This window comes from Hemiscyllium ocellatum, chromosome 36 (assembly GCF_020745735.1).
Source record: "Hemiscyllium ocellatum isolate sHemOce1 chromosome 36, sHemOce1.pat.X.cur, whole genome shotgun sequence".
Lineage (NCBI taxonomy): Eukaryota > Metazoa > Chordata > Chondrichthyes > Orectolobiformes > Hemiscylliidae > Hemiscyllium > Hemiscyllium ocellatum.
In genome coordinates, this window is record NC_083436.1 from 15648021 (window position 1) to 15672634 (window position 24614).

The 24614-nt window shown below is 40.8% G+C and overlaps 2 protein-coding genes across 3 annotated transcripts in view; one reads left to right on the forward strand and one right to left on the reverse strand.

Annotated features, from left to right (window-relative positions):
- The window catches only part of plk4 (polo-like kinase 4 (Drosophila)), a 63382-nt gene extending 42262 nt beyond the window's left edge, over nucleotides 1-21120 (forward strand). Inside the window, exons 13-16 of the mRNA XM_060851486.1 lie at nucleotides 77-200; nucleotides 3952-4095; nucleotides 12694-12800; nucleotides 20881-21120. Of these exons, the coding sequence (XP_060707469.1) occupies nucleotides 77-200; nucleotides 3952-4095; nucleotides 12694-12800; nucleotides 20881-20989 (484 nt within the window). The 3' untranslated portion in view covers nucleotides 20990-21120. The remainder of the gene's footprint in view (nucleotides 1-76; nucleotides 201-3951; nucleotides 4096-12693; nucleotides 12801-20880) is intronic.
- Nucleotides 21121-23640: 2520 nt separating this feature from the next.
- Nucleotides 23641-24614, reverse strand: part of mfsd8 (major facilitator superfamily domain containing 8) — a 60125-nt gene continuing 59151 nt past the window's right edge. For both annotated transcript variants that reach the window (XM_060851392.1, XM_060851393.1), the window contains one exon: nucleotides 23641-24091. In XM_060851392.1, the coding sequence (XP_060707375.1) occupies nucleotides 23888-24091 (204 nt within the window). In that variant the 3' untranslated portion in view covers nucleotides 23641-23887. The remainder of the gene's footprint in view (nucleotides 24092-24614) is intronic.

The following is a 24614-nucleotide window of genomic DNA, read 5'->3' on the forward strand; positions in this document are numbered from 1 at the left end:
ATTGAAGTTTGACCTGGCCAACAGGACGTGGTCATTTGGTGACTGCCTGATGATTCTTTATGCTTTCTTGTTGTAGACGGCCATCCAGCACAGACCCGATGCTATCTCCAGCTCCTTCAGTAGGCTCAAAATCTGCAGTAGGGGAGCAACCACCGATCCAACATATCTTTTCTAGCCAGGCTACAAGCATTACTCCTTCAGTAAGTAGTCAATTCAAGTATTTTGGATCTTATAAAGCAAAGTCCCTTTTTGCCAATACTGTATCTTTTTTTGTTCTGAATGATCACAACAATGGCATTTAGAACATAAGTCATTTTGGATGCTTCTGATTTATAGTTATTACTTGAAGCTAATTTGTTTACCAGTAATTCACTTCCTAATGTGGGGGTTTGTGTTTGAAGAGCTGATACATGGTTTTAAATTGGGAGCACAATACTTCAATCACTTACTATATACCTCATCTATAAAAATGTCCTAGCTATTTTTCTTTGGTGCAGCATAGGGTGTGTGCTGTTTGCCTGAATGATCTTTAACCCTTCAAGAGTAAATAAATAGCTAATCTAATTTAGCATACTGAATAAAATGCATTCAAAGAATTAAAGCAAGTCAATGTAATTAATTAGCTTGGTACAGATTTGAGATTTGGACGATGTTATTTTTGACTAAAGGTTGATCTGTAGACAGCATGAAATTACTATGCTTCAGGTATAAAGTGTTCCATTGTGACTTTTTGAATTGTTGTAGGTAGGTTCCATGCCGTTAATGATCCTCCCTCACTGTGATCTGCGCAATAAGCCTCTCTCCTTGATTGTCATACCTGTGCACATACCGCCTCTTCCTGCTTCATGTTTTTCTGCATGACTGAATCTTTTTTTCTCTCGTGCAATTAAAGCTGGCTTGTTTTAGAAATTACGAGCTAATCATATGTAGTTGTGGTTTCTCAATTCTAGTTGTATGTGATCTTGGGTAACAAATATTTTATAATGTACTTTGTATATTTTACTCAAACATCTGCTATCATTCAGTGCTAAATTTTGATTTCTCTATTGTTACAAACCCTCCCACCAAAATATTGTGGAAGTCCAGCGATCTTCAGTTTGTAAGTTTGCTCGCTGAGCTAGAAGGTTTGTTTTCAGACATTTCGTCACTATGCTAGTAACATCAATGAACCTCTGGTGAAGCACTGATATTATATCCTGCTTTCTATTTGTGCCTTGTCTGTTGTGACGGGTGATATCATTTCTGTTCTTTTTTCTCAGAGGTTGGTAAATGGGGTCCAAATTGATGTGTTTCTTGGAGTTCCGGTTTGAATGCCAGACCTCTAGGAACTCCCGTGTATGTCTGTTTAGCCTATCATAGGATAGATGTGTTGTCCCAGTCAAAGTGGTGTCCTCATTCGTCTGTATGTAAAGATACTTGTGATAGCGGGTCATTGTCTTTTGGCCGCTAGTTTTCTGCCTGTCTGTCTGATGTAGTCGTTGATACAGTCCTTGCATGGTATGTTGTAATGACATTCATTTTGTTGGTATAGGGCCCTTTTTTAGGTTCATCAGCTGCTTTTAGGTGTTTTGGTAGGTTTGTGGGCAACAAAAGAAAAATATTTGTACAGCTATTCAAGAAGAACAGGTACCCAATAAACACAGTCCACTGATTCCTAAACAACAAACCCAAACAAGCAGACACAATGTGCCCAGAAACTCTAGCCACTTTACCATACACTAGACATCTCTTGAAATGACTACCAGACTATTCTGACCCCTTTGCATCATGGTAGCCCACAAACCCACCAACACATTTAAACAGCAGCTGATGAACTAAAGGTCCCTATATCGACAACCAGCAAAATGAATGTCATTTACAAAACTCCGTGCAAGAACTGTAACAAGCAAAATTGGATAGACAGACAGGCAGATAACTAGCACCAGGATACACAACACCAACTAGCCACCAAAAGACATGACCCACTATCAATAGTATATGAATGCTATATGAATGGCTATTGAGATCATTAGTCCTTACATAGAGACGAAGAAGTACATCACTTTTGACTAGGACAACGCATTCATCCCAGGACCCACTAATCCGAGACACGCACAGGAATTCCTCGAGGCCTGGCATTCAAACCAGAAATCCATCAATAAACACCAATTTGGATCACATTTACCAACCTCTTGAGAAAAAGAACTGGAAAGGATATCACCCACCTTTTTAAGCGATCAAGAGACATAACTAGAAAGCATGACATAACACCAGTGCATCACTGGAGGCTGTCTGAAGTTACTTAACATGGTGATGAAACATCTGAAGCCAAACCTTCTCACTCAGCGAGCAAACTTACATCCTGAACCTCAACCTGAGCTACAAATCTTCAAAAAAAAATCATCCAGCAATCTTGTTCGTGCCCCATTCTATTTTAGATGATAATTGTCAATTAGGGAATAAATGACACAAAAGGTCAAAGTGCACAGATACATTCTGGATTTTGCCTTGTATAAAAAGCTACACTACTTGGTAAAGTAACATTTATAAATGCTATATGAATGGCTATTGAGATCATTAGTCCAGCAAAAGTGGCTATTTACTCAACTTAGCACAAGTTAAATTCTTCAGCAAGTAAAGTATTTGGAAAACTATTCTCCAGTCTTTCAAATTCATAAGGATAATTGGTAATTCATAACACAATGGCCTGTGCTTTCTCTGGCTCTTGCTAGTTTGGAGTTAGTTTCTCTTTGTCTTTTTTTTGCCACCTGTATCTAACTGTTCTGTTTAGCATTTGAAACTATTACTAATCCTGGAATTGATTCATGAGGAGAACTTCAGAGTATAAAATCAGGAATCTCACTTAATTGGGCTGGCAGTTTATGTTACTTTCCAAATGAAGCAGAAATGATCTCTAATGTTAAACACTACAGTTGTAGCAATGCAATTTCATTTTAAAAAAAAAATAAATTTAACTTCTTCCAAGTGAGAGTATTCTGTCTGGAAGAGCAAGTAGTAGTTGACGTCTCCAGTCTAAAAACCCTTGACTGGAACTCAAGTCCTTCGCATTCTAAATCCTACCTACTTGTGCTTCAAAAAGAATGTCATCTGACACCATCTATTATAAATTCTGACTGCTCACCTCCTGATTTTTATTGTAAACGTGCATTTGCAATATAAAGTCTACTTCTAAAAACATCTATTTCAAGTGATTTTTCTTTCATCTGTTTTTTTTTATTTTGTTCATTTTTAGGGGGTCTATAAGGTTTCTTTCATTTTAGATTTAGCTGCTACTATGCATGCTCCTTGGTCTCAAAACTCATCTCTTCAAAGAACATTTTCTTGTGTTGCTTCTGGTTCATTAATTACTTTAAATCTATGCCTTCCAGTAATTGGAAACAACTCCTTTTTTAAAAATTTATATGCTCTTTATCAATAAGATATGAAGGTTCTTAGGTTAGAAAGTGGAAATTATCAAAAATTGTATTCCCTGGCTATCATCCAGAAACTCCAGGCAATCACGCCACTAATGCTGTCCACTTTGTTTGTTGGTTGGTCTTTGTGATCTAGCCTCACACAAAGGATGTACCTTTGTACATTATATTAGAGGATAACTGATTTCAGAAGGAAAAATAAAATTGTACTACTTTTGACCCAATCTGGAATTGGCTCAAATTTGACATAAGTGTATTGGTCCAATGGTTTCTCGTGTTGGTAGTATCTCCAAATCTGATATGATGTATATTATATGTGATGTCTAATCTTTTATATGCTATAATTGCTGCTACTTAATGCTTTAAAATACACTTCTACTCAACTCCGCTTTTGAAAGGAGAAAATCTGCCAATCATTGCGGAGGTACACCTTCCATAAGTGCTTGTGTTTTTTTGGCATGCTTTGTACACCACTGTATTTACTGAGTTATGGAAAAATGATTTTCAAATCATAATATAAATTTTGCTTATCTTGCAGATTTGTTCATGTGAAAGCTCCAATTTAACAGCAATCACTGTTGAAAAAAATAAATCTGCACCTTCAACTCAAACTGTGGTATCTCCAAGTCCTGGGCAGGTGCTGAAATCTGTGTTTGTACCTAATGTTGGTTGGGCTTCTCAGGTATGTATGCATAATGATCAAATTATCTCAGAATGCTAAGGTTTTTGTTTGTTTTATAACTGTGCCTGTGGACAAATGGTTTTGTAATGGTTAGGCAAGTAGAATTTTGTGATATGTCTCCATATCATTCAGTAAGATAGTAGGACAACCTTTTTTTCATGTAAAGAAAAATTCTCTTGCCGTAATTATGACAGCCTGTAATTATTTCTTGGAAACTGATAAAAGGAAAAAGTCTAATGTAATCTTTTTAGGATTCAATTTCATTATCATTACACTTTGAGAAATTGAAATGGCATAATGGCAGGGGAAAAATGCTCCTTGCCCCCTCCACTGCCTCCGCCTCCCCCTCCCCCTCCGCCCCTCCACTCCCCTCGTCCATCCCCCCCTCCTGATCTGTCCATAGTACTGAGATTTCCAATTTTTTTGCCTATTTAAATATAGAAGATAAGTTAGTAACTGGAAGAAGAATGAGACGGGGACTTAGTATTTGGAAACAAAATGTAAGAGATGCTGCATCCTGGCAGTTACTAGAACTCCTGGTCCACCTCCACTCTCTATAGCATAATTCTAAAAGTATTTCTTTAAATAAGACCTCTGAAGGTACAAAGGATGAAACAGCAAGTCATGGTGAAAAGTTTAATTAATTTAGAGACGAGTTGGAGCAAGGAAGTTTAGGTGATAACATGAAAACAGACAATAACTATTTCAATGGGTATTTGAATCTACAAGTGAGCATTCATCCTTTATTTAAAAAGTGAAATTAATATTGGAAACTAAGGAAAGGGAAGAAGAATTGAACAGATTTTGTGCATCAGTCATCACTTTTTTTTTTGTGGATACAAATAACATCCTAGAAATATTTATAAAAGGGGAAATTTCTTCTGCCAAAGAATCTTGAACTGATCTTGCCTTCCAAGGCAATGTGCCACAGGGATCTGTTCTCGGGTGTCTCTTTTTTTTCATAATTTTATATAGAACATAGAACAATACAGCCCTTCAGCCCTCCATATTGCACCGACCTTTGAAACCGGTCTGCAAACCCTCTAACCTACACTGTTTCATTATCATCCAAATACAGAGGAACCTCGATAACCCGAATATCATTTATCCAAAGGGGATCTCAAGGTCCCGATAGGAACATTACGTCACAGATCTGTTTTCAACCCCGATTCCATCTTTCGTTTACAAGTACAGTGATTAAAAACTAACTCTGCTCACTGAAATGCTGCCGAGAACAGTCCTGGACAGTCTAGGCACCGTCTCTAAATGACTGACCTGCCATCTCTTTCTTGTCCTCTCTCTTCTCTTCTTTCCACCCCCCCTCCCCCAACCTCCAAACACACACCCCACACTTTCTTTCGCTGGAGTTCTACATAGGGGTGAACCCTAAACCCCCTGTTCCCCAGATAATCTCTCCAACACTGTCCTGTACAGAGCAGAGGTGGAACCTGTCAAAAAGTGTGTGGTAGTTAGTTATTTGGAGACTTACCCCACAAAGGCAGCAGCAATCTTACTGTTGGTGTCCAGTCTGACTGCCCCGGGGGCGGGTGGGCAGGGGTTGGGGTGAGCGCTCACGTGCGGTGTGCTGCTGCCTAGTCTCCTGAATGGGGACCAGACTGCACAGAAAACTCTGAGCCCCAGAGAAAATAGATTTAACCAAATAATTGATTATCCGAATGAAATAGTGCCCGCCCATCTCCTTCGGATAATCGAGGTTCCTCTGTATTTATCCAATGACTATTTAGATCCGCTTAAAGCTGGCGAGTCTACTACTGTTACAGGCAAAGCATTCTACACCCTGACATCTGTATTATATCTATCACTCCTCAGTTTAAAGCTGTCCCCTCGTGCTAGCCATCACCATCTAAGGAAAAAGGCTCTCTGTCCACCCTATCTAATCCGCTGATCAGCTTGTATGTCTCTAAGTCTCACCTATTAACCTTCTGTCTAACAAAAAAAGCCTCCGTTCCCTCAGCCTTTCCTCAAGACCTTCCCTCCAAACCAGGCAACATCGTGGTAAATCTCCTCTGCACCCTTTCCAATGCTTCCACGTCCTTCCTATAATGTGGCAACCAGAACTATATGCAATACTCCAAGTGCAGCCACACCAGAGTTTTGTACAGCTGCAACATTTACCTCATGGCACTGAAACTCTTAAAAACTAACACATTGTATGCCTTCCTAACTACCCTATCAACCTGGGTGGCAACTTTCTGGGATCTATACATATGGGCATCGAGATCTCTCTCTGCTCAGCCACACTTTCAAGAATCTTACCATTAGCCCAGTACTTGCATTCCTGTTACTTTCAAAGTGAATCACCTCACGTTGCCACATTTAAACTCCATTTGCCACCTCTCAGCCCAATTCTGCAGCTCTTGGGTGCAAGCCAAGCAGCAAGAAGATCGACGTTTTGGGTAAAAGCCCTCGAGAGATTCCTGATGAAGGGGGTTTGCATGAAACGTCAATTTTCCTGCTGCTCTGAATCTGCCTGACCTGTGCTTTTCCAGCACCACACTCTTGACTTTGTCCCTCTGTTATCTGCAACATCCTTCTGCACTGTCCACAACTCCACTGACTTTGGTGTCGTCCACAAAGTTATTAACCTATCCTTCTATGCAGTCATTCAGGTCACTTATAAAAATGACAAACGGCAGTGGCCCCAAAACAGACTCTTGACCTGCAGTATAAACCTGTCCCTTTCATCGCTAAAGTAAACTTAACTGAATTGTGGTTGCAATCTTACTCCCAAATCTAACACCTGACCCAAGTCATTACCTAGTATCAAGTATAAAATGTGATGCAGGGACCAAAGGTAGGATTTTGAGATATGCTGATGGCCTTTTGAGACATGCCTTAAGTTGTGAAGAGGGATATGGGTAGTGTGAATGGGCAAAAATCTGCCAAATGGAGTTTAATTTGGAAAAATGTGAAATTGTTCATTTTGGCTCTTAGGAAGTGTCTTTTTGCACTCTGTGGTGAAAGATGCAGATGGATCTGGGTGGCCCTAGCACATGAATTGCAAAAAGCTGCTATGGTGATTAGGAAAGCTAATAGGCTGTTATCATTTAGGAGGAAAAATGATTGTAAAAGTAAGGTGGTTATGCTTCATGTGCGAGTATTGTGTGCAGAAGTGGTTGCCTTCTTGAAGGAAAGATGTAAATGCATTGGAAGCAGTTCAAAAAAGATTTGTTGATTGATATCTGGAATGGATGGGTTGTTTAATGAGGAATGGTTGGACAGGCTAGGGTTGTATTTGCTGAAGTTTGGATTAAGAAACAAGGTGATTGAAACACAAGATCCTGAGTGTTCTTGAGTGTGAAAAGTATGCTTATTGTAGTGGGCAAATTTTAAAAATAGGCATCACTGTTATATATCTGACCCCTAGATTCTAAGGCAGATGAGTCTTTTTCAGGGTGTATGAATCTTTGAAATGCTCTTCAAGTGTTTGAGCATGGTCCTTGAACACTTGTTTAAGGAGGGGGTATGCAGATTTAGCATAAGAAAGAGGGTGAAAGGTTATCAGGGATATTTGGAAATGTGGAGTAATTATTAGCTGTGTACTTAGGTCAGGTTTGAGGGACTGAGTGCGCTATTCCTATTATGTATTTTTTTAAACTTATTCATCAACTCTAAACGTCTGAGCATTTCATCTGAAGAGAATTTTATTTGTTCTCTTCTTTCTCTCCCTCGCCCTGACTCAACTCAACTCAAATTGTTTTCATTAGCTTTCAAATTTCTTGTCATTTTCATGCTGCTGTTCCAGTTCCTCTGATAACATACTTCCTTTCCATCCTTGATGCTCATCCAATTTTAAATTCTCTCTCTAAGGGAGAGCGTGTAGAAGAATTAGGAGCTGGAGCAACCAGCAAGAGACACTGAGACAGTGATATAATAGGAGATTGAAGGAGCCCCACCTCCGATTCCAGCTCTTCCATTCACATTTTGCATGTTTTCTTAGTGAAAATATTTCTGCAGTTGTTCAGGAGCCAAAGTTAATTATTACTGACAAACTTTCCTGTCTGCTTTTTTTTTGTGGACTGCTTGTGATATTTTTGGCAATTTCTCCAGCTGCCCCATGTTTTAAATCCTGGTATGTTCAATCACTCGTCATTGGATAAACCCTCTCCTGAGGAACCAGTTTAGTGAACTTTCGTGGCAAATCCCGCACCCACCCCTCCTCCAATCTGGGGTTGTTGTAGTTGTCAGTGGTTAGTCAGTCACTGGAGATGGTGATGGAGAGGTCCAGGAAGGGGAGGGAAGATGTCCTGAAATGGTCCAGGTGAAATTACGGTCGGGGTGGAAGGTGTTGGTAAAGGTGATGAACTGTTCAACCTGCTCGTGGAAGCACGAGGCAGTGCTGATACAGTCTAGTCTAATACCCTCCATCTCTTTGTCCACTACATCGATGACTGTATTAGACTACTTAGTGTGGAAACAGGCCCTTTGGCCCAACAAGTCCACACCGACCCGCCGAAGCTCAACCCACCCATACCCCTACATTTACCCCTTACCTAACACTACGGGCAATTTAGAATGGCCAATTCACCTGACCCGCACATCTTTGTGACTGTGGGAGGAAACCGGAGCACCCGGAGGAAACCCACGCAGACACGGGGAGAACGTGCAAACTCCACACAGTCTGTCGCCTGAGTCGGGAATTGTGCCAGTGTAACTGCGGAAGATGGACTCAACCTCATTTTCCATGAATCCCGCACTGCCCGATTCTACCTCCTTCCTAAGATTCACAAACCTAACTGCCCTGGTCGATCCATTGCCTCAGCCTGCACGTCCCACTGAACTCATCTCTTCCTACCTCTACCTTAGACCAGAAACTCCCCACCTACGTTCGTGACACCACGCAAGCTCTTCACCACCTCCAAGGTTTTTGTTTCCCTGGCGCCCAATGCCTCATCTTCACCATGGGTATGCAGTCCCTGTACATGTCGATCTGCCACGGCGAAGGGCTCTCAGCCCTCTGTTTCTTCCTCTCATGCTGTCCCAACCAGTACCCTTCCACTGATACCCTCATCTGCCTGGCTGAACTAGTCCTTAATCTCAGCAACTTCTGCCAATCCTCCCACTTCCTCCAAACCAAAGGCTTAGCCATGGGTACATACATGGGACCCAGCTATATCTGTCTGTCTGTTTGTCTATCTTCCACAGTTACACCGGCTCCACCCCCCACCTGTTCCTCCGCTACATCGATGACTGACCTCCCCTAAGGTTGAACAACTTATGTTCATCAACTTTACCAAGACCTTCCACCCTGACCTCCATTCACCTGGACCATCTCAGACACCTCCCTCCCCTTCCTGGACCTCTCCATCACCATCTCTGGCGACTGACGAACCATAGACATCTACTACAAGCCCACTGATTTCCACAGCTACCGAGATGACATCTCCTGCCACCCTACCTCCTGTAAAAATGCCATCTCTTGTTCCCAATTCCTCTGCCGCATCTGTTCCCAGGATGACCAATTCCACCGCAAAGTCCCAGATGGCTGCCTCCTTCCATGATCGCAACTTCCCTTCCCACCTGGTTGACTATGCCCTCCAACACAACTTCTCCACTTCACACACCACCACTCTTGAGCCTCACCCTTCCCAAGGCAACAAAAACAGCCCCCCTCCCCTCCACCCCTGTCCTCACCTTGCACCCCACTACCTTCTGCATACATTGCATCATCTTCTGCCACCTCCAAACAGACTCCACCAAGATATATTTCCCTCCCTACCCCTAATCAGCGTTCTGGAGAGACCATTCCCTCGTCAGGTCCAAGTGCCCCACTGCACGCACCTCACTCCCAGCACCTTTCCCTGCCCCTCACCAAGTGGGAAATGCAAAACCAGTGCCCACACCAGCTCTGTCCAAGGCCCCAAAGGATCCTTCCACATCAGTCAGAAATTCACCTGTACCTCTACCAATGTCTTCTCCTGCTTCCATTACACCCAGTGTAGTCTCCTCTACATCAGGGAGACAGGACGCCTTCTTGTGGATCATTTCAGAGAACATCTCTGGGATACGTGCACCCACCAACCCTACTGCCTTGTGGCTGAACACTTCAACTCCCCCTCCCACTCCGTCAAGGACATGCAGGTCCTGGGCCTCCTCCATCGCCAAACCGTAATGCCAAGAGGAAGAATGCCTCATTCTGCCTTTGGACCCTGCAACCACATGGAATAAATGTGGATTTCAACAGCTTCCTCATTTGTGACACCCCCCCCCCCCCCCCCCCCCCCCACCCCAATTATCCCAACTCAGCTGTGCCTTCCAGACCTGTCCATCCCTCTTTCCAACCCCCCCCCCCCCCCTCCCCCCCAACCTATAACCTTCTCTCTCCCCTTCATTCTCCTATTTATGTCTCCACTCTGGCCCACAGCCTCATTCCTGGTGAAGGGCCTATGCCTGAAATGTCATTTCTTCTGCTCCTCTGATGCTGCCTGACCTGCTGTGCTTTCCCAGCAACATACCCTTGACGTTATCTCCAGTATCTGCAGTCCTTACTTTCTCCATGTTTGTGCAAAGGCAGGAAACATGCCTACCAGAAGAAGGGAAAAATGAAGGAATTTTGAAATGGATATTCAGCGTTACTTATCCAACTCCTGACTAATCACAAAGATAGGAATTCCAAGATGTGTTCTCTCAACTGACTACTTGTATTCTTAGCAATTGACAATTTCTTAAGGATAGCTTTCTAATTAGAATGTCAAAACTGGTAAAACTTTCATCCCAGCATTGTAAAGTATTCACACTATATTGGAAGCAAATACAACATAGTAAAATTTTCAAGTTATATTTGTTCATCAGTTTTCCATTAGTAAACTCTTGAATTTTGAAAATGTCATGTTAATTTTTTTGCAGAAAATTGATTAAAATTAATTAGACTGTAAACATTAAATTTAGAACACTTCTACAGTCTTCCCTTTAGCTCTGAAATTTATACATAGATGTTTGTGTTGGCAATTAGCAGAAAGATGCAATAGCATTGTGAAGTAAGTGTCTAAACTTAAAGATGTGCTGTGTGTCAATGCTATTAAAATGAGGACATTTTGGCTGTACAATGTTTCAAAGTTCATTTGAAATGCCAAAAACTTACAGAATTTGCAATCAGGTCAGTATTTATGACTAGCAACGCTGGGTCTGTGGCCATGATTTTCCAAACTACAAGGTGGTAGGAGAAGGCAAAACTTGCAAGCCTTGTGCTCCCCATAGTAACAAGGATGTCCAGCTAAACTTCCGTTTTACAAATAACTTGTCCTGATACTTGCTTTGAAATCTGAAATTTAAGATTGGTGGTATTTTTAACTTTTGTAAGAATGGATGTTAATACATGAACTGTCAATAGTGTTGTGGTTAAATTGTTACTTTTTTAATTCAGCTACCTATTAAGAAATCTCTCAATCAATCAAATATTGAAATAATCATTTAAACTTTATTGAATGTAGCAACCAAAACAAGATCCCTCCTGTAAGCAAGTTTGTCTTCCAAGTCAACTTGCTATTACCTGATGGTGGAATTTAGCTACAATTCCAACCAACAATGTCTATCTCTGCAAGTATCCAGAGTTTGACCCTCGTGCAGTATTGTTCAAAATTCTACTTCTGTATTGTTTTGGTGTTGGATTCTTGTACAGTTCTTTTTGTTCTTCAGGTCTAGGATGTAATATTATTCTTTAGGGTCCTTTACCCAGACACTGCCAATTGCTTTCAATTCCTGTACAAATTTGTCCTTGTCCAGGAATAGGTTATTCCGGACACAATTATTGCTGCTGCTTTCCAGGTGAAACAGTTTATCTTTGTTTCTTTCAAACCATGACCAGTTATTAAAGTTCTGAAGTTTATTATATCACAATCGTTAATATAGAATCACTTTTTCTGTGCATTAGTTTTCTACAGATGCCTGTGTAAAGGTAACTTTTAAGTAGGCGTGTTTCATAAGAAATTAAGTGGGCCTTTTTGGAAAGGAATTGGACAGGTAACTGAGGATAAAGAGCTGACCTACAGACAAAATGCTGGAATTAGGAATGACATTTGTCTGCTGTTCAATCAGCATAGGCATGGTGTAATGAATAGCCTCTTTCTGTACTGCCAGCTTCTCATTATTTTATGATTTCGGTCTACTAGCTTGTGGCCAGTTAGATCATAGTGTTTTATCTCCAAGAACTGTCTTAGTCCTCTAATGAGTGCCTTTGATTAACATTTGGGTGTCAACAAAAAGCCAGGGGTGTTTTTTTTTATTGGACTGTTTTTTTTTGTAGCTTACTGTACAGGGAGTTCTTTACAGTAGAAAGAGGCTGACAGGCCAAACCACAATATGCTATGAACCAGAATGGCAGGTGTCTCTGGAGACTAACTATACTAGTAGATGAGTTTATTTTGAAAAGCAATTGTTGAAAGCATTAGTTGCTCAGATGCAGTCCCCTGTGAAGAGTGAAATGAGCACTTCCAGCACCAAGTATCAGAAAGTTAAAGATTTTGATTTTTGGCCTTGAATCAAAATAGAAGTTGAGAGCACAGTTTCAGTTATTGAATTTGTATTTTGAAAAAATGGGATAAAATGTTAACTCTACAAATGTTTGTTATTACTTGATAGTTAATCAGTGGTGAAGTCTGGGTTCAATTTAACGATGGTTCCCAGCTCCTGGTGCAAGCTGGAGTCGCCTCTGTTATTTACACGTCTCCTCAGGGCCAAGCAATCAGGTAATTATTTTTAATGTAGTAATGTTATGTGGATCATGCTCAATTATATGGATTAGTTAGAACTGTATTCCATGATTTTAAAAAAAAGTGTGGAACAAGTTTTTTGGCACGGTGGTTAGCACTGCTGCCTCACAGCACTAGAGACCCGGGTTCAATTCCCTCAGGCGACTGACTGACTGTGTGGAGTTTGCACATTCTCCCCATGTCTGTGTGGGTTTCCTCCGGGTGCTCCGGTTTCCTCCCACAATCCAAAAATGTGCAGGTTAGGTGAATTGGCCATGCTAAATTGCCCGTAGTGTTAGGTGTTGGGATAAATGTAAGGGAATACATCTGGGTGAGTTGCCCTTCAACGGGTCGGCGTAGACTTGTTGGGCCGAAGGGCCTGTTTCCACATTGTAAGTATTCATCCTCTCGGCGGAGCAGGTCAGGGCTGTTTGGCAGTGTCTCTTTGTAGTCGCGGTTAAGTTTTTTTTTAACGGTTTAAATTTAAGTTTTTTTTTTAAAAAAGTGCGGAGCGGACTCGGAAGCTGGTGTAGTGCAAGCTTACCTGGGTAGGTTTTCCCAATAAAGGCACGCAGGAGAGGATGAACTTAGGATCATTCGGGAGGCAGAGGGGGTCATAGATCAGAGCTTCAGGGAAGTAGTAACTCCAAAGATTGCAGACAGATGGGTGACAGTGAGGGGAACTAGGAGGAAGCAGCCAGTGCAGGGACCCCCTGCAGTCGTTCCCCTCAAGAACAAGTATACCATTTTGGATACTTGGGGGAGGGGGGGTGGTGGGGAAACGACTTACCAGGGTCAGCAATGCGGTTCAGGCCTCTGGCACAGAGCCTGCTCCCCGTTGCTCAGAAGGGAAGGGTGGAGAAGAGCAGAGCAAAGTTATTGGGGACTCGATAGTTTGGGGCACAGATAGGCAGTTTTGCGAGGGCGAGAGAGACTCACGATTGGTATGTTGCCTCCCAGGTGCAAGGGTACGTGACGCCTCTGATCGTGATTTCCTGGTTCTTAAAGGGGAGGGGGAGCAGCCCGAAGTCGTGGTCCACATTGGCACCAACGACATAGGTAGGAAGAGGAATGAGGATGTTAGGCAGGCTTTCAGGGAGCTAGGTTGGAAGCTCAGAGCTAGAACAAAGAGTTGTTGTCTCTGGTTTGTTACCCGTGCCACGTGATAGAGTGTCGAGGAATAAGGAGAGAGAACAGTTAAATGCGTGGCTACAGGCATGATGCAGGAGGGAGGGATTCCGGTATCTGGATAACTGGGGTTCTTTCTGGGGAAGGTGGGACCTCTAAAGACAGGATGGTCTACACCTGAACCTGAGAGGCACCAGTATCCGGGAGGGGGGGGGTGGGGGAGGTTTGCTAGTGCTCTCTGGGGGGGTTTAAACTAACTCTACAGGGGCATGGGAACCTGGACTGTAGCTTTAGGGTACAGGACCTGGAGTGTAGGGAGGTTAGGAACATGGCATCAATCTCGAAGGAGGGTGCCTGTAAACAGGAAGGTGGCTTGAAGTGTGTATACTTCAATGCGAGAAGTATATGAAATAAGGTAGGTGAACTTGCAGCGTGGGTTGGTACCTGAGATTTCAATGTTGTGGCTTTTACGGAGACATGGGTAGAACAGGGACAGGATTGGTTGTTGCAGGTTCCAGGGTTTCAATGTTTTAATAGTGTCAGAGGTGGGTTAAAAGAGGGGGAGGTGTGGCATTGCTTGTTAAGGATATTATTACAGTGGTGGAAAGGACGATGGATGAAGACTCGCTATCTGAGGTAGTTTGGGCTGAGGTTAGAAATAGGAAAGGTGAGGTCACCCTGTTAGGAGTTTTCTACAGACCTCCTAATAGTCCTAGAGACGTAGAAGAAAGGATTGCGAGGACGATTCGGGAGAAGAGTGAAAGTAATAGGGTGGTTGTTATGGGGGAACTAACTTTCCAGATATTGACTGGGAAAGCTATAGCTCGAGTACGTTAGATGGGTCGGTGTTTGTCCAATGTGTGCAGGAGGGTTTCCTGACACCATATGTAGACAAGCCAACAAGAGGTGAGGCCATACTGGATTTGGTTCTGGGTAATGAACCAGGCCAGGTATTAGAATTGGAGGTAGGTGAGCACTTTGGGGACAGTGACCACAATTTGGTGACTTTTACTCTAGTGATGGAGAGGGATAAGTGTGCACTGCAGGGCAAGAGTTATAACTGGGGGCAGGGAAATTATGATGCGGTGAGGCATGACTTAGGATGCTTCAAGGGAAGGGCACAATCAATATGTGGAGCTTGTTCAAGGAGCAGCTATTGACTGTCCTTGATAAGTATGTACCTGTCAGACAGGGAGGAAAGGGTCATGTGAGGGAGCCGTGGTATAATAAGGAAAATGAATCCCTTGTGAAAGGGAAGAGGGCGGCCTAAGTAAAGATGAGGCATGAAGGTTCAGTTGGGGCGATTGAGTTATAAGGTAGCCAGGAAGGATCTAAAGAGAGAGCTAAGAGCAGCAAGGAGGGGACATGAAAAGTCCTTGATTGGTAGGATTAGGGAAAAGCCAAAGGCTTTCTATAGGTATGTCAGGAATAAAAGAATGACTAGGGTAGGAATAGGTCCAGTCATGGATAGTAGTGGGAAGTTGTGCGTGGAGGCTGAAGAGATTGGAGAGACATTGAATGAATACTTTTCATCAGTATTCACTCAGGAACAGGACATTGTTGCCGATGTGAATATTGAGTCACAATTAATTAGAATGGATGGCTTTAAGGTATGTAGGGAAGAGGTGTTGGAAATTCTGGAAAGGGTGAAAATAGATAAGTCCACTGGGCCTGATATCATTTATCCTAGGATTTTCTCGGACGCAAGGGAGGAGATTGCAGAGCCATTGGCCTTGATTTTTATGTCCTCGTCGTCTACAGGAATAGTGCCAGAAGACTGGAGGATAGCAAATGTGGTTCCCTTGTTCAGGAAGGGGAGTAGGGATAACCCTAGTAACTCTAGGCCGGTGAGTCTCACTTCTGTTGTAGGCAGTGTTAAAGAGAATTGTAAGGGATAGGATTTATGAACATCTGGATAGGAATAATGTGATCAAGGATAGTCAGCATGGTTTTGTGAAGGGCAGGTTGTGCCTCACAAATCTTATTGAATTCTTTGAGAAGGTGACTAAGGAGGTGGACGAAGGTAAAGCGGTAGATGTGGTGTATGTGGATTTTAGTAAGGCGTTTGATAAGGTTCCCCCATGGTAGGCTACTGCATAAATATGGAGGTATGGCATTGAGGGTGCATTAGAGGTTTGGATTAGGAATTGGCTGGCTGGAAGAAGACTTAGGGTAGTAGTTGATGGTAAAGGTTCATCTTGGTGTGCAGTTACTAGCGGTGTTCCGCAAGGATCTGTTTTGGGACCATTGCTGTTTGTCATTTTTATAAATGACCTGGAGAAGGGGCTAGAAGGTTGGGTGAGCAAGTTTGCAAATGATACGAAAGTCGGTGGAGTTGTTGACAGTGAGGAAGGATGTGGCAGGTTACAGCGGGATATAGATAAGCTACAGAGCTGGGCAGAAAGGTGGCAAATGGAGTTCAATGTAGGTAAGTGTGAAATGATTCACTTTGGTAAGAGTAACAAGAAGATGGAGTACTGGACTAATGGTCGGATACTTGGTAGTGTGGATGAGCAGAGGGATCTTGGTGTCCATGTACACAGATCTCTGAAAGTTGCCACCCAGGTAAATAGTGTTGTGAAGAAGGCATATGGTGTACTGGCTTTTATTGGTAGAGGAATTGAGTTCCGGAGTCCTGAGGTCATGTTGCAGTTGTATAAGACTCTGGTGCGGCTGCATCTGGAGTATTATGTGCAGTTTTGGTCGCCATACTATAGGAAGGATGTGGATGCACTGGAATAGGTGCAGAGGAGGTTTACCAGGATGTTGCCTGGTATGGTAGGAAGATCGTATGAGGAAAGGCTGAGGCACTTGGGGCTGTTTTCATTGGAGAAAAGAAGGTTTAGGGGTGACTTGATAGAGGTGTACAAGACGATTAGGGGTTTAGATAGGGTTGACAATGAGAACCTTTTTCCACGTATGGAGTCAGCTATTACGAGGGGGCATAGCTTTAAATTAAGGGGAGGAAGGTATAGGACAGATGTTAGGGGTAGATTCTTTACTCAGCGAGTCGTGAGTTCATGGAATGCCCTGCCTGTAGCAGTGGTGGACTCTCCCTCTTTATGGGCATTTAAATGGGCATTGGATAGGCATATGGAGGATAGTGGGCTAGTGTAGGTTAGGTGGGCTTGGGTCGGCGCAATATTGAGGGCCAAAGGGCCTGTACTGTGCCGTATTTTTCTTTGTTCTATGTTCTAATCTAATAAAAAAAAACTCTATTTATCAGATGAGATACCCCAAATGGGTGTGGGGAGGCAATGGCCTAGGGACCCTAGAAAATGTTCGGAGGATCCAGATTTAAATCCCACCATGGCAGTTGGAATTTGAAATCGATTTTTAAAATATTTGAAATTTTAAGCGTCAAATGACGACCATGAAACCATTTTTTTTTGTCAGGAAAAACCCAATTGATTCACTCATGCCCTTTTTAGGAAGGAAACTGCCATCCTAACCTGGTCTGGCCTACATTTGACTCCAATCTCGGCAACATGGTTGTCTTTTAACTGTCCCCTCAAATAGCTGAGCAAGGCACTTATTTGTAACAATCAGTAGAAAGTCTCAAAAGTAATGAAACCGAATGGACAGCATCAACGAAAAACTGGAAATTACTGTGTCGACGCTGCAGAATCCTCCTTAGTACCAACTGGGAGCAAGTCCCAAAATTGAGGGAGCTATCTCAGATTAGTTGAACAGGAACCTGATATGATTCCATGCATGTGACTGTACCTTACAATGTCCCAGACACGGTTGAAGTGTTACCTGGCACAAAGGAAGATTCTGTTTGGAGAAGGTCTGCCAATTTCAGTTGCAGGACACCTCTGAAGAATTTGGCTGAAAAGTAGCAAAATAAAGTTCACGCCACAAATGCCAAGTCATTGTTTCTTCTCATTCAATGGCATTAGCAGCACTGACTATCCCACTATAAATATTCTGGGTGTCCTCATCGATCAGAAGCTGAACTGGATACAAATACTGTGGCTACAAGAACAGATCGGGGTAAGGAATCCTGTAGTCCCCTCCTAACTCACCAAACCTGGTCATAAGTTTGAAGTGTGAAGTAGTACTTACTTGGAAAAAGCTCGAACAACCCTTGAAGCTTGACACTATTCAAGCCAAGTTGAAAATGTGTTGCTGGTTAAAGCACAGCAGGTCAGGCAGCATCCAAGGAATAGGAAATTCGATGTTTCGGGCCAGAGCCCTTCATCAGGAATGAGGAGAGGGTGCCAGGCAGGCTAAGATAAAAGGTAGGGAGGAGGGACTGGGGGAGGGGCGATGGAGATGTGATAGGTGGAAGGAGGTTGCAGAGGAGATGACCTGGGGGGTGCAGTGAGACGCAGTAGGTTAAAATCTTCGGGTAAAAAATGAGGTCTGCAGATGCTGGAGATCACAGTTGAAAATGTGTTGCTGGTTACACATTTTCAACTTACACATTGAAGAAGCTCTCTTCCTCCCTCTACAAGGATTTCAGTGAGTCTCTCTCTCACTGCACCCCCCAGGTCATCTCCTCTGCAACCTCCTTCCACCTATCACATCTCCATCGCCCCTCCCCCAAGTCCCTCCTCCCTACCTTTTATCTTAGCCTGCCTGGCACCCTCTCCTCATTCCTGATGAAGGGCTCTGGCCCGAAACGTCGAATTTCCTATTCCTTGGATGCTGCCTGACCTGCTGTGCTTTAACCAGCAACACGTTTTCAACTATTCAAGCCAAAGCAGCCCAATTGGTTGGCATCACACCTGCTCAGGATCAGTGGTGCTGGAAGAGCACAGCAGTTCAGGCAGCATCCAAAGTGCAGCGAAATCGATGTTTCGGGCAAAAGCCCTTCATCAGGAATAAAGGCAGTGAGCCTGAAGCGTGGAGAGATAAGCTAGAGGAGGGTGGGGGTGGGGCTCACTCTGCTCCCAGTACTCAGCAGTATTGTGTAACAGCTACATGATATACTGGAGATATTAACCAAGATTCCTTTAGATAACACTTTCATCCAGAAGAACCAAGGCAGCGGATATGTGGTAAGAGCACCACCACCTGCAAGTTCGCCTTTCAAAGCTCCCTCCCTAATAGCATTGTGGGTCTATCTCTAACACATGGATAGCTCGGCAATAAATGTAGGCCCAGCCAGTGGCACAGCCATCCCAGGAAGGATATTTTCAAAGGTTAGCTTACGTAATGGTGTGATAACATTTTATCTTTTCCTGACTACAAGCATCTATTTACAACATTCCAGCAAATTCAGCATCGCGCACTCGAGGATCTAAAGATTCATCAAACTAATCCTTTTATGGAACATACATTTTAGAATATTTCCTTCTGTCATTGGGTCACTTCAAAGGTAACAGTTGCTATCTTAAGTGCTTCAACAGATGGATTTGTGCAAAATCTCTGTAGCAGAGTTCTCCATACTCGGTCTGAGTGGTCATGAAACTGCTAAAATCGCTGCTCTGTGACTGAATAAATTTTTAAATCTTTAAAAAGGCTGAAGTTTAAAGACCTAGTGAAAATGAACTTCGAACTTCAAACTGCAAACAGCTGTTATGCAAGTTGATATGTAGAACTCTATCATGGAACTAGCACTTTTTTTTTACAAAACTTGAATTTTGTTGTACTAAATAGTAAAATGTTTGACATTTCTATAAACCTCAAAATGTGGATGATATTACACTTTTTTTTGTCTAGCTGCTGCACTCTTTTTAGAAGGATGTGAACACATTAGAAAGGGTGAAAGCAGTTTATTAGAGTGGTAACTTCAGTTATGTACATAAACTTGAAAGTTGGGACTATTTTTCCTTTGAGAGAAGCTAAGCTGAAAGATCTTTATAAAAGACATTAGGGGCAATGTTTTTTTTTATACACAGTGGTTCATGTATGGAATGAACTTCCAGAGGAAATGATGGATGTGGGTACAGTTACAATGATTAAAAGACATTTTGGATTGGTAGATGAATGTTTGGAGGAATATCGGCCAAGTGCAGGCAGGTGGAACTAGCTTAATTTGGGCTTTGGTCAGTATGGACCAAACTGTCTGTTTCCATGCTGTAAGATGGAAGATTTCAAAATGAGGAGGCTGGTTCGAGTACATGGTGAGAAACCATACCCCTTTTCAAAAGGATGAAAAATGAAATTGCACAAATGAAGGTGACAGAGACTCATGATGATTGAGGCATGGGATGCACTGCCTGAGATGGAAATATGCTTAACTGATACATTCAAGCGGGCATTGGATAATTATTTATATAGAAATTCTATTTGGGATTATAGGCAAAGGTAGAAGAATGGCACCAAGTCAATGATGCTCATCCAGAGCTGGTACACACACTTAAGAACTGAACAACACTTGCACCATTATAAATCTGTTAAAACTACCTGCTTAAGTAAAAGATTGGAATTATAAATGCATTGATCTATACCTTTTTTATCATTTTATGGTTTTGTCATAATTAAAATTTATGTAGTCATGCTGCATTTATAATCTGCCTCTAAATTCCTTTCTTTCTCCAGTATCTTGCTATTGATGCAAACAACTGAGTATTGCAACTTTTTTATTGGTACCACCTGTCTTTAATTTTTGTCTCACTTTCATCACTACACTTTTTTGTACTCCCCATGTCATATGCATTATGGAATGTATACTAACTTTTTTTTAAAAACTGTCAAGTGTAATGATTTTAAATAGTTTCTTTAGCAAATTCTGGTTCTATGACCTGGCAACATTTGTGGGAAGAAAACTGTTAACAGTTTGAGTCGAGTGACCCTTCTTCAGAACTGGACATTGGACTCCACATTTAACTGTTTTCTGCAGATGCTGCCAGACCTACTGAGTTTCTCCAGAAATTTCTGTACTTATTTCAGGTATCCAGTATCTGCAGTTTTTTATTTTTTTGTTTCAATTTGATTTTAAGTAGAACTGACCACATCATCCTCCCCTTCATGAAAAACATACATTATGTTTTGATAGGTATGGGCAAAATGAGAAGATTCCAGACCATGTGAAAGGGAAACTACAGTGCCTCTCTTCAATCCTAGGATTACTGGCAAATCAAACAAACCAACATACAATTCAGTAAGCAAGCTCATCTGCTATAATGTGAAGTCAGAAGTTTAACAACATTTTCTACCCGTATACTGTCATATGTTTTCAGAGAAAAACTGAGCTTTTTCTAAAAAGTATGGAATTTGATTAACAACTAACCAAGTTCAAGCTGAAGTTTATAAAACGAAATGTAAATATGCTATAAATAGTCTGTATATTTTGTAATGCTTGTTAATGTACATTGAAGACTTTTATTTTTCTATTGCTCATTTAAGTGTATTTTGAATGAACATCAATGTCATGTTAAAACAGTTTTTTAAAATGTTGAAGTGGTAGATTGTTGAATTGTATTTGTCTGCTTTATGTATAAAAGGGATTTATACAAATTATATAAACTTGTTCATGAACTTTGGTTTTGAAAGACAATTTTATATAGGCATTATATATACTTTTGTCACTGTTTTGATTTCAACTACTTTAGCATTAATCTATTTGAGGCATGTTCTAGCTTCACACTTTTTCATCTATTGTAAGTAGAACACTTCTTTCTATTCCTCTTCCAAAATGAAATTCAGAATTGTACTCTATATCCTGTTACACAACATCAGCATCAAGGAACCTTTTTAATCCTGGATTTAACACATTTTGAAATCTTGAAATGGTGAAACAAAGCAATTTGCAAAATACCAGAAAATATAACATTACTTGCTAATGTGGAAAATGTTAACAAAATTTGTCTGCAGTACTTATGCATTTTGACTGGTTTTAAAATCAATAAGTATTTACTAATTTGGTTTTAATCTCTGGAGTCTGACCTGGAGTACATGCCTGAAAAGTAATGATTTGCTGAAGTGAATGAAACTAGCATCCATTGCTGAAATAGCATGAATTGTTTCTATATTGTGATATTGATAATTGTCTTACAGGAATAAGTCTAGACTTTGCCATCATTCCCTGTCATTACTGTAAATTATGTATATTGTGCATATATTTGTACTATATTGTTTTGTATATAGTTGACTATTTTAATACAATTGTTTTGTACTTTTGTTGTTCTAGTTTACTGCTATATAAAAATTAGCTTGACTGAATTCCCCTTAAACTCACATTTCAGGATCTTTTGCCCTTTTCGCCATTTTAAAAGTTTACTGTAGGCGTTGTATCATTTTTTTAAATACAAAGAGGCTGAACTGAAGGTAGTTTAAGATAACAAGAGTTGGCATTCATGATGTTTTCTAACTTGTAACTATCTCAACAATCCAATCACTCATCCATTCCACTGGATAGTTTTCACTTCCCTATTCTGTTATGAATCATGAAACAGAAAACAGATGTTGAAGATTGTGTCAAAAAAGAATAGCTGGGTCAGAAAAAATGAGAGCTTTTACAGAAGTGAATTTTATTGTTGGAGGATAAGTTTAAAAACCATTATTTTAAGTGACCCAATTAAGATCAGTTATTTCCAAATTGACACCAACCATACAGATTGGATTCTTAAGTTTTTTTTTACAGCTATTCTGTATGCTCTCCTTTCTGAGAATTAAAGCAGCTTAACATTTTGTATCTAGCCTAATCCTTCCAAATGTTTAAGTCTAGCAGCATCTTTGGATATATTTGAATTGGGTTTAATGGATATTGGTGTTTTTGTTCAAGGTTTTTTTAGCTTGTGCAGTATTTGGTGAGACTAAAGGAAAATATATATTTGGTTCACATTCTAAAAGACTGAAATACATAATACCCACAAATATCCAATCCAGATCAGAAGAATACTGTTTCCCTCTTATCAGATGGACTTAGACCATATATATAGTCTGTGATTCCTAATGTAATCAAGATTTCTCAATGTTGCAGAAGTCAAATGTGTATGTGTACTGAACATCCATTAATGTATACCCAGATGAATATTACCAGTGAGCCACAGAAGTTACCTATAGTGAATCCAAATTTTTAATTAGTAGCAGTTACCTAGATTAATGAGCTTTCCTGATGCTTTAATGTATTTAAACACCAGTCTGATAGAACAGGAGGTTTCCTGCACACTTTTTTTTAATAAAAAGAAAGGATTATAGATTGGGGAAAACTCTCATTTAAATTTGCATAAACTCTAGAAACCACTTCACCTGCTTGTAAATATGAATGTGTAACATAGTGAAACCTGTCAATCAGGGATAATTGTGGGGCACGCACTATTTCTGTTATTGCACAAGCCCTGAATTTCAAAATGGTTGTGTTTGTGTAGTGGATTGGATTTAAATATCCTAGGATTGGAACCCATGGTTGCCATGCAATTTCCTCAAGTTCTAAACCAATTTGCTACACTCAGTGATTTCAAATAGCACTTTGCATCGACAATGACACTTGGTTTTTCTTGTCGAGTGGAGGAATGGTCTGAGCATTGGTGAAGTATGTACAAATAAATGCACTGAGGTAAATATGCACCACTTAGAATACTTTCTCTCAATTTTCCTTTCATGTCCATATATTTAAAACCATTTTATGATAAAAGATGAGATGCTAGTTACTTAAACCTTTTTTTAATTGGGTCTCCTTTCAGTCTGTAACAATGATTTGAATGCCATGTATATGGACAAAATTAGATTAATCTATTTCATACAATATCAAATGGTTCATAATACTTTATTCAGAATTTCAAACTTAGCACTAAAATTCTTTATTTAAAGCTATCACAAAATCTCTCTCAGTGCATCAATTTTAGTGTAAAAGTTGTTAATCCATTAGGTAAGTTGCATATTAAATAAAAATCAAGTAAGTTACAACAAGATACAAAGCAGAAAATAACACTTGCAGTTTTTCCCCTACCACTTATTTGAAGCAGCCCATATAAAATGTAAAGTGCAATCAGTTAGGTTTCATCAGTGTGTTTTTTTTATCCAAGGCTGGATACAAAATGGTTATTCTCTTTGGCCCATCTTTACTGCAGTCTCTGATACTGGATTGAGAATCGTGAGAGTCTCTTGTATATCAGACCCATAAGTATTATAGCTGCCATCACAACCCCACAAATGGGGCCAAATGTCCATCGAGGTCCATAATGAGTGTAAACTTGACTAACGAACACAGGTCCAAGTGTGCGTGCTCCACTTCCAGAGGCTGTTAGCCAGCCCATATAAATACCCTATCAGATTAAAAGTGAGAACAAAATTTTGATGTCATACACTCTTGATCAAGTAAATACTTAACCACAGAATCTGCTTCAATTTAATTAAGTTTAAAAAATAAACAAGTATTGTTTAAAAAACAGCAAGTCTTGTTAAAATAATTTAGCTTTTAAATTTGTCAAATTAAGCATTTGTAGGAGACTTTTATTTTTGCCCATAAGTTTTATTCCAACTCCTTCTAGTAGGTTCCCTTTCACTACATAGCTAACAATTGAAATACCTTTTCAGCCTGGTTTCTGTCATAGTTGATCTGACTGTGAGTAAGCCTTCAATTCAATTTTGCTTACTACACAGTTTGTCTGAATGATATACACTATTGGTGAGCAAACCAATGCCAGGTTATATGTTTTAGTTCTTGAGACTAGTTAGCATGAGCTTGGTTTTACTCTGATTCTCCTCTAGATTTTGTTTTAATTGGTCAGTCAGGTGGAATGTCTGTCATTTTATTAAACCAGTTGTTAAAGACTCCAAATGCAAACT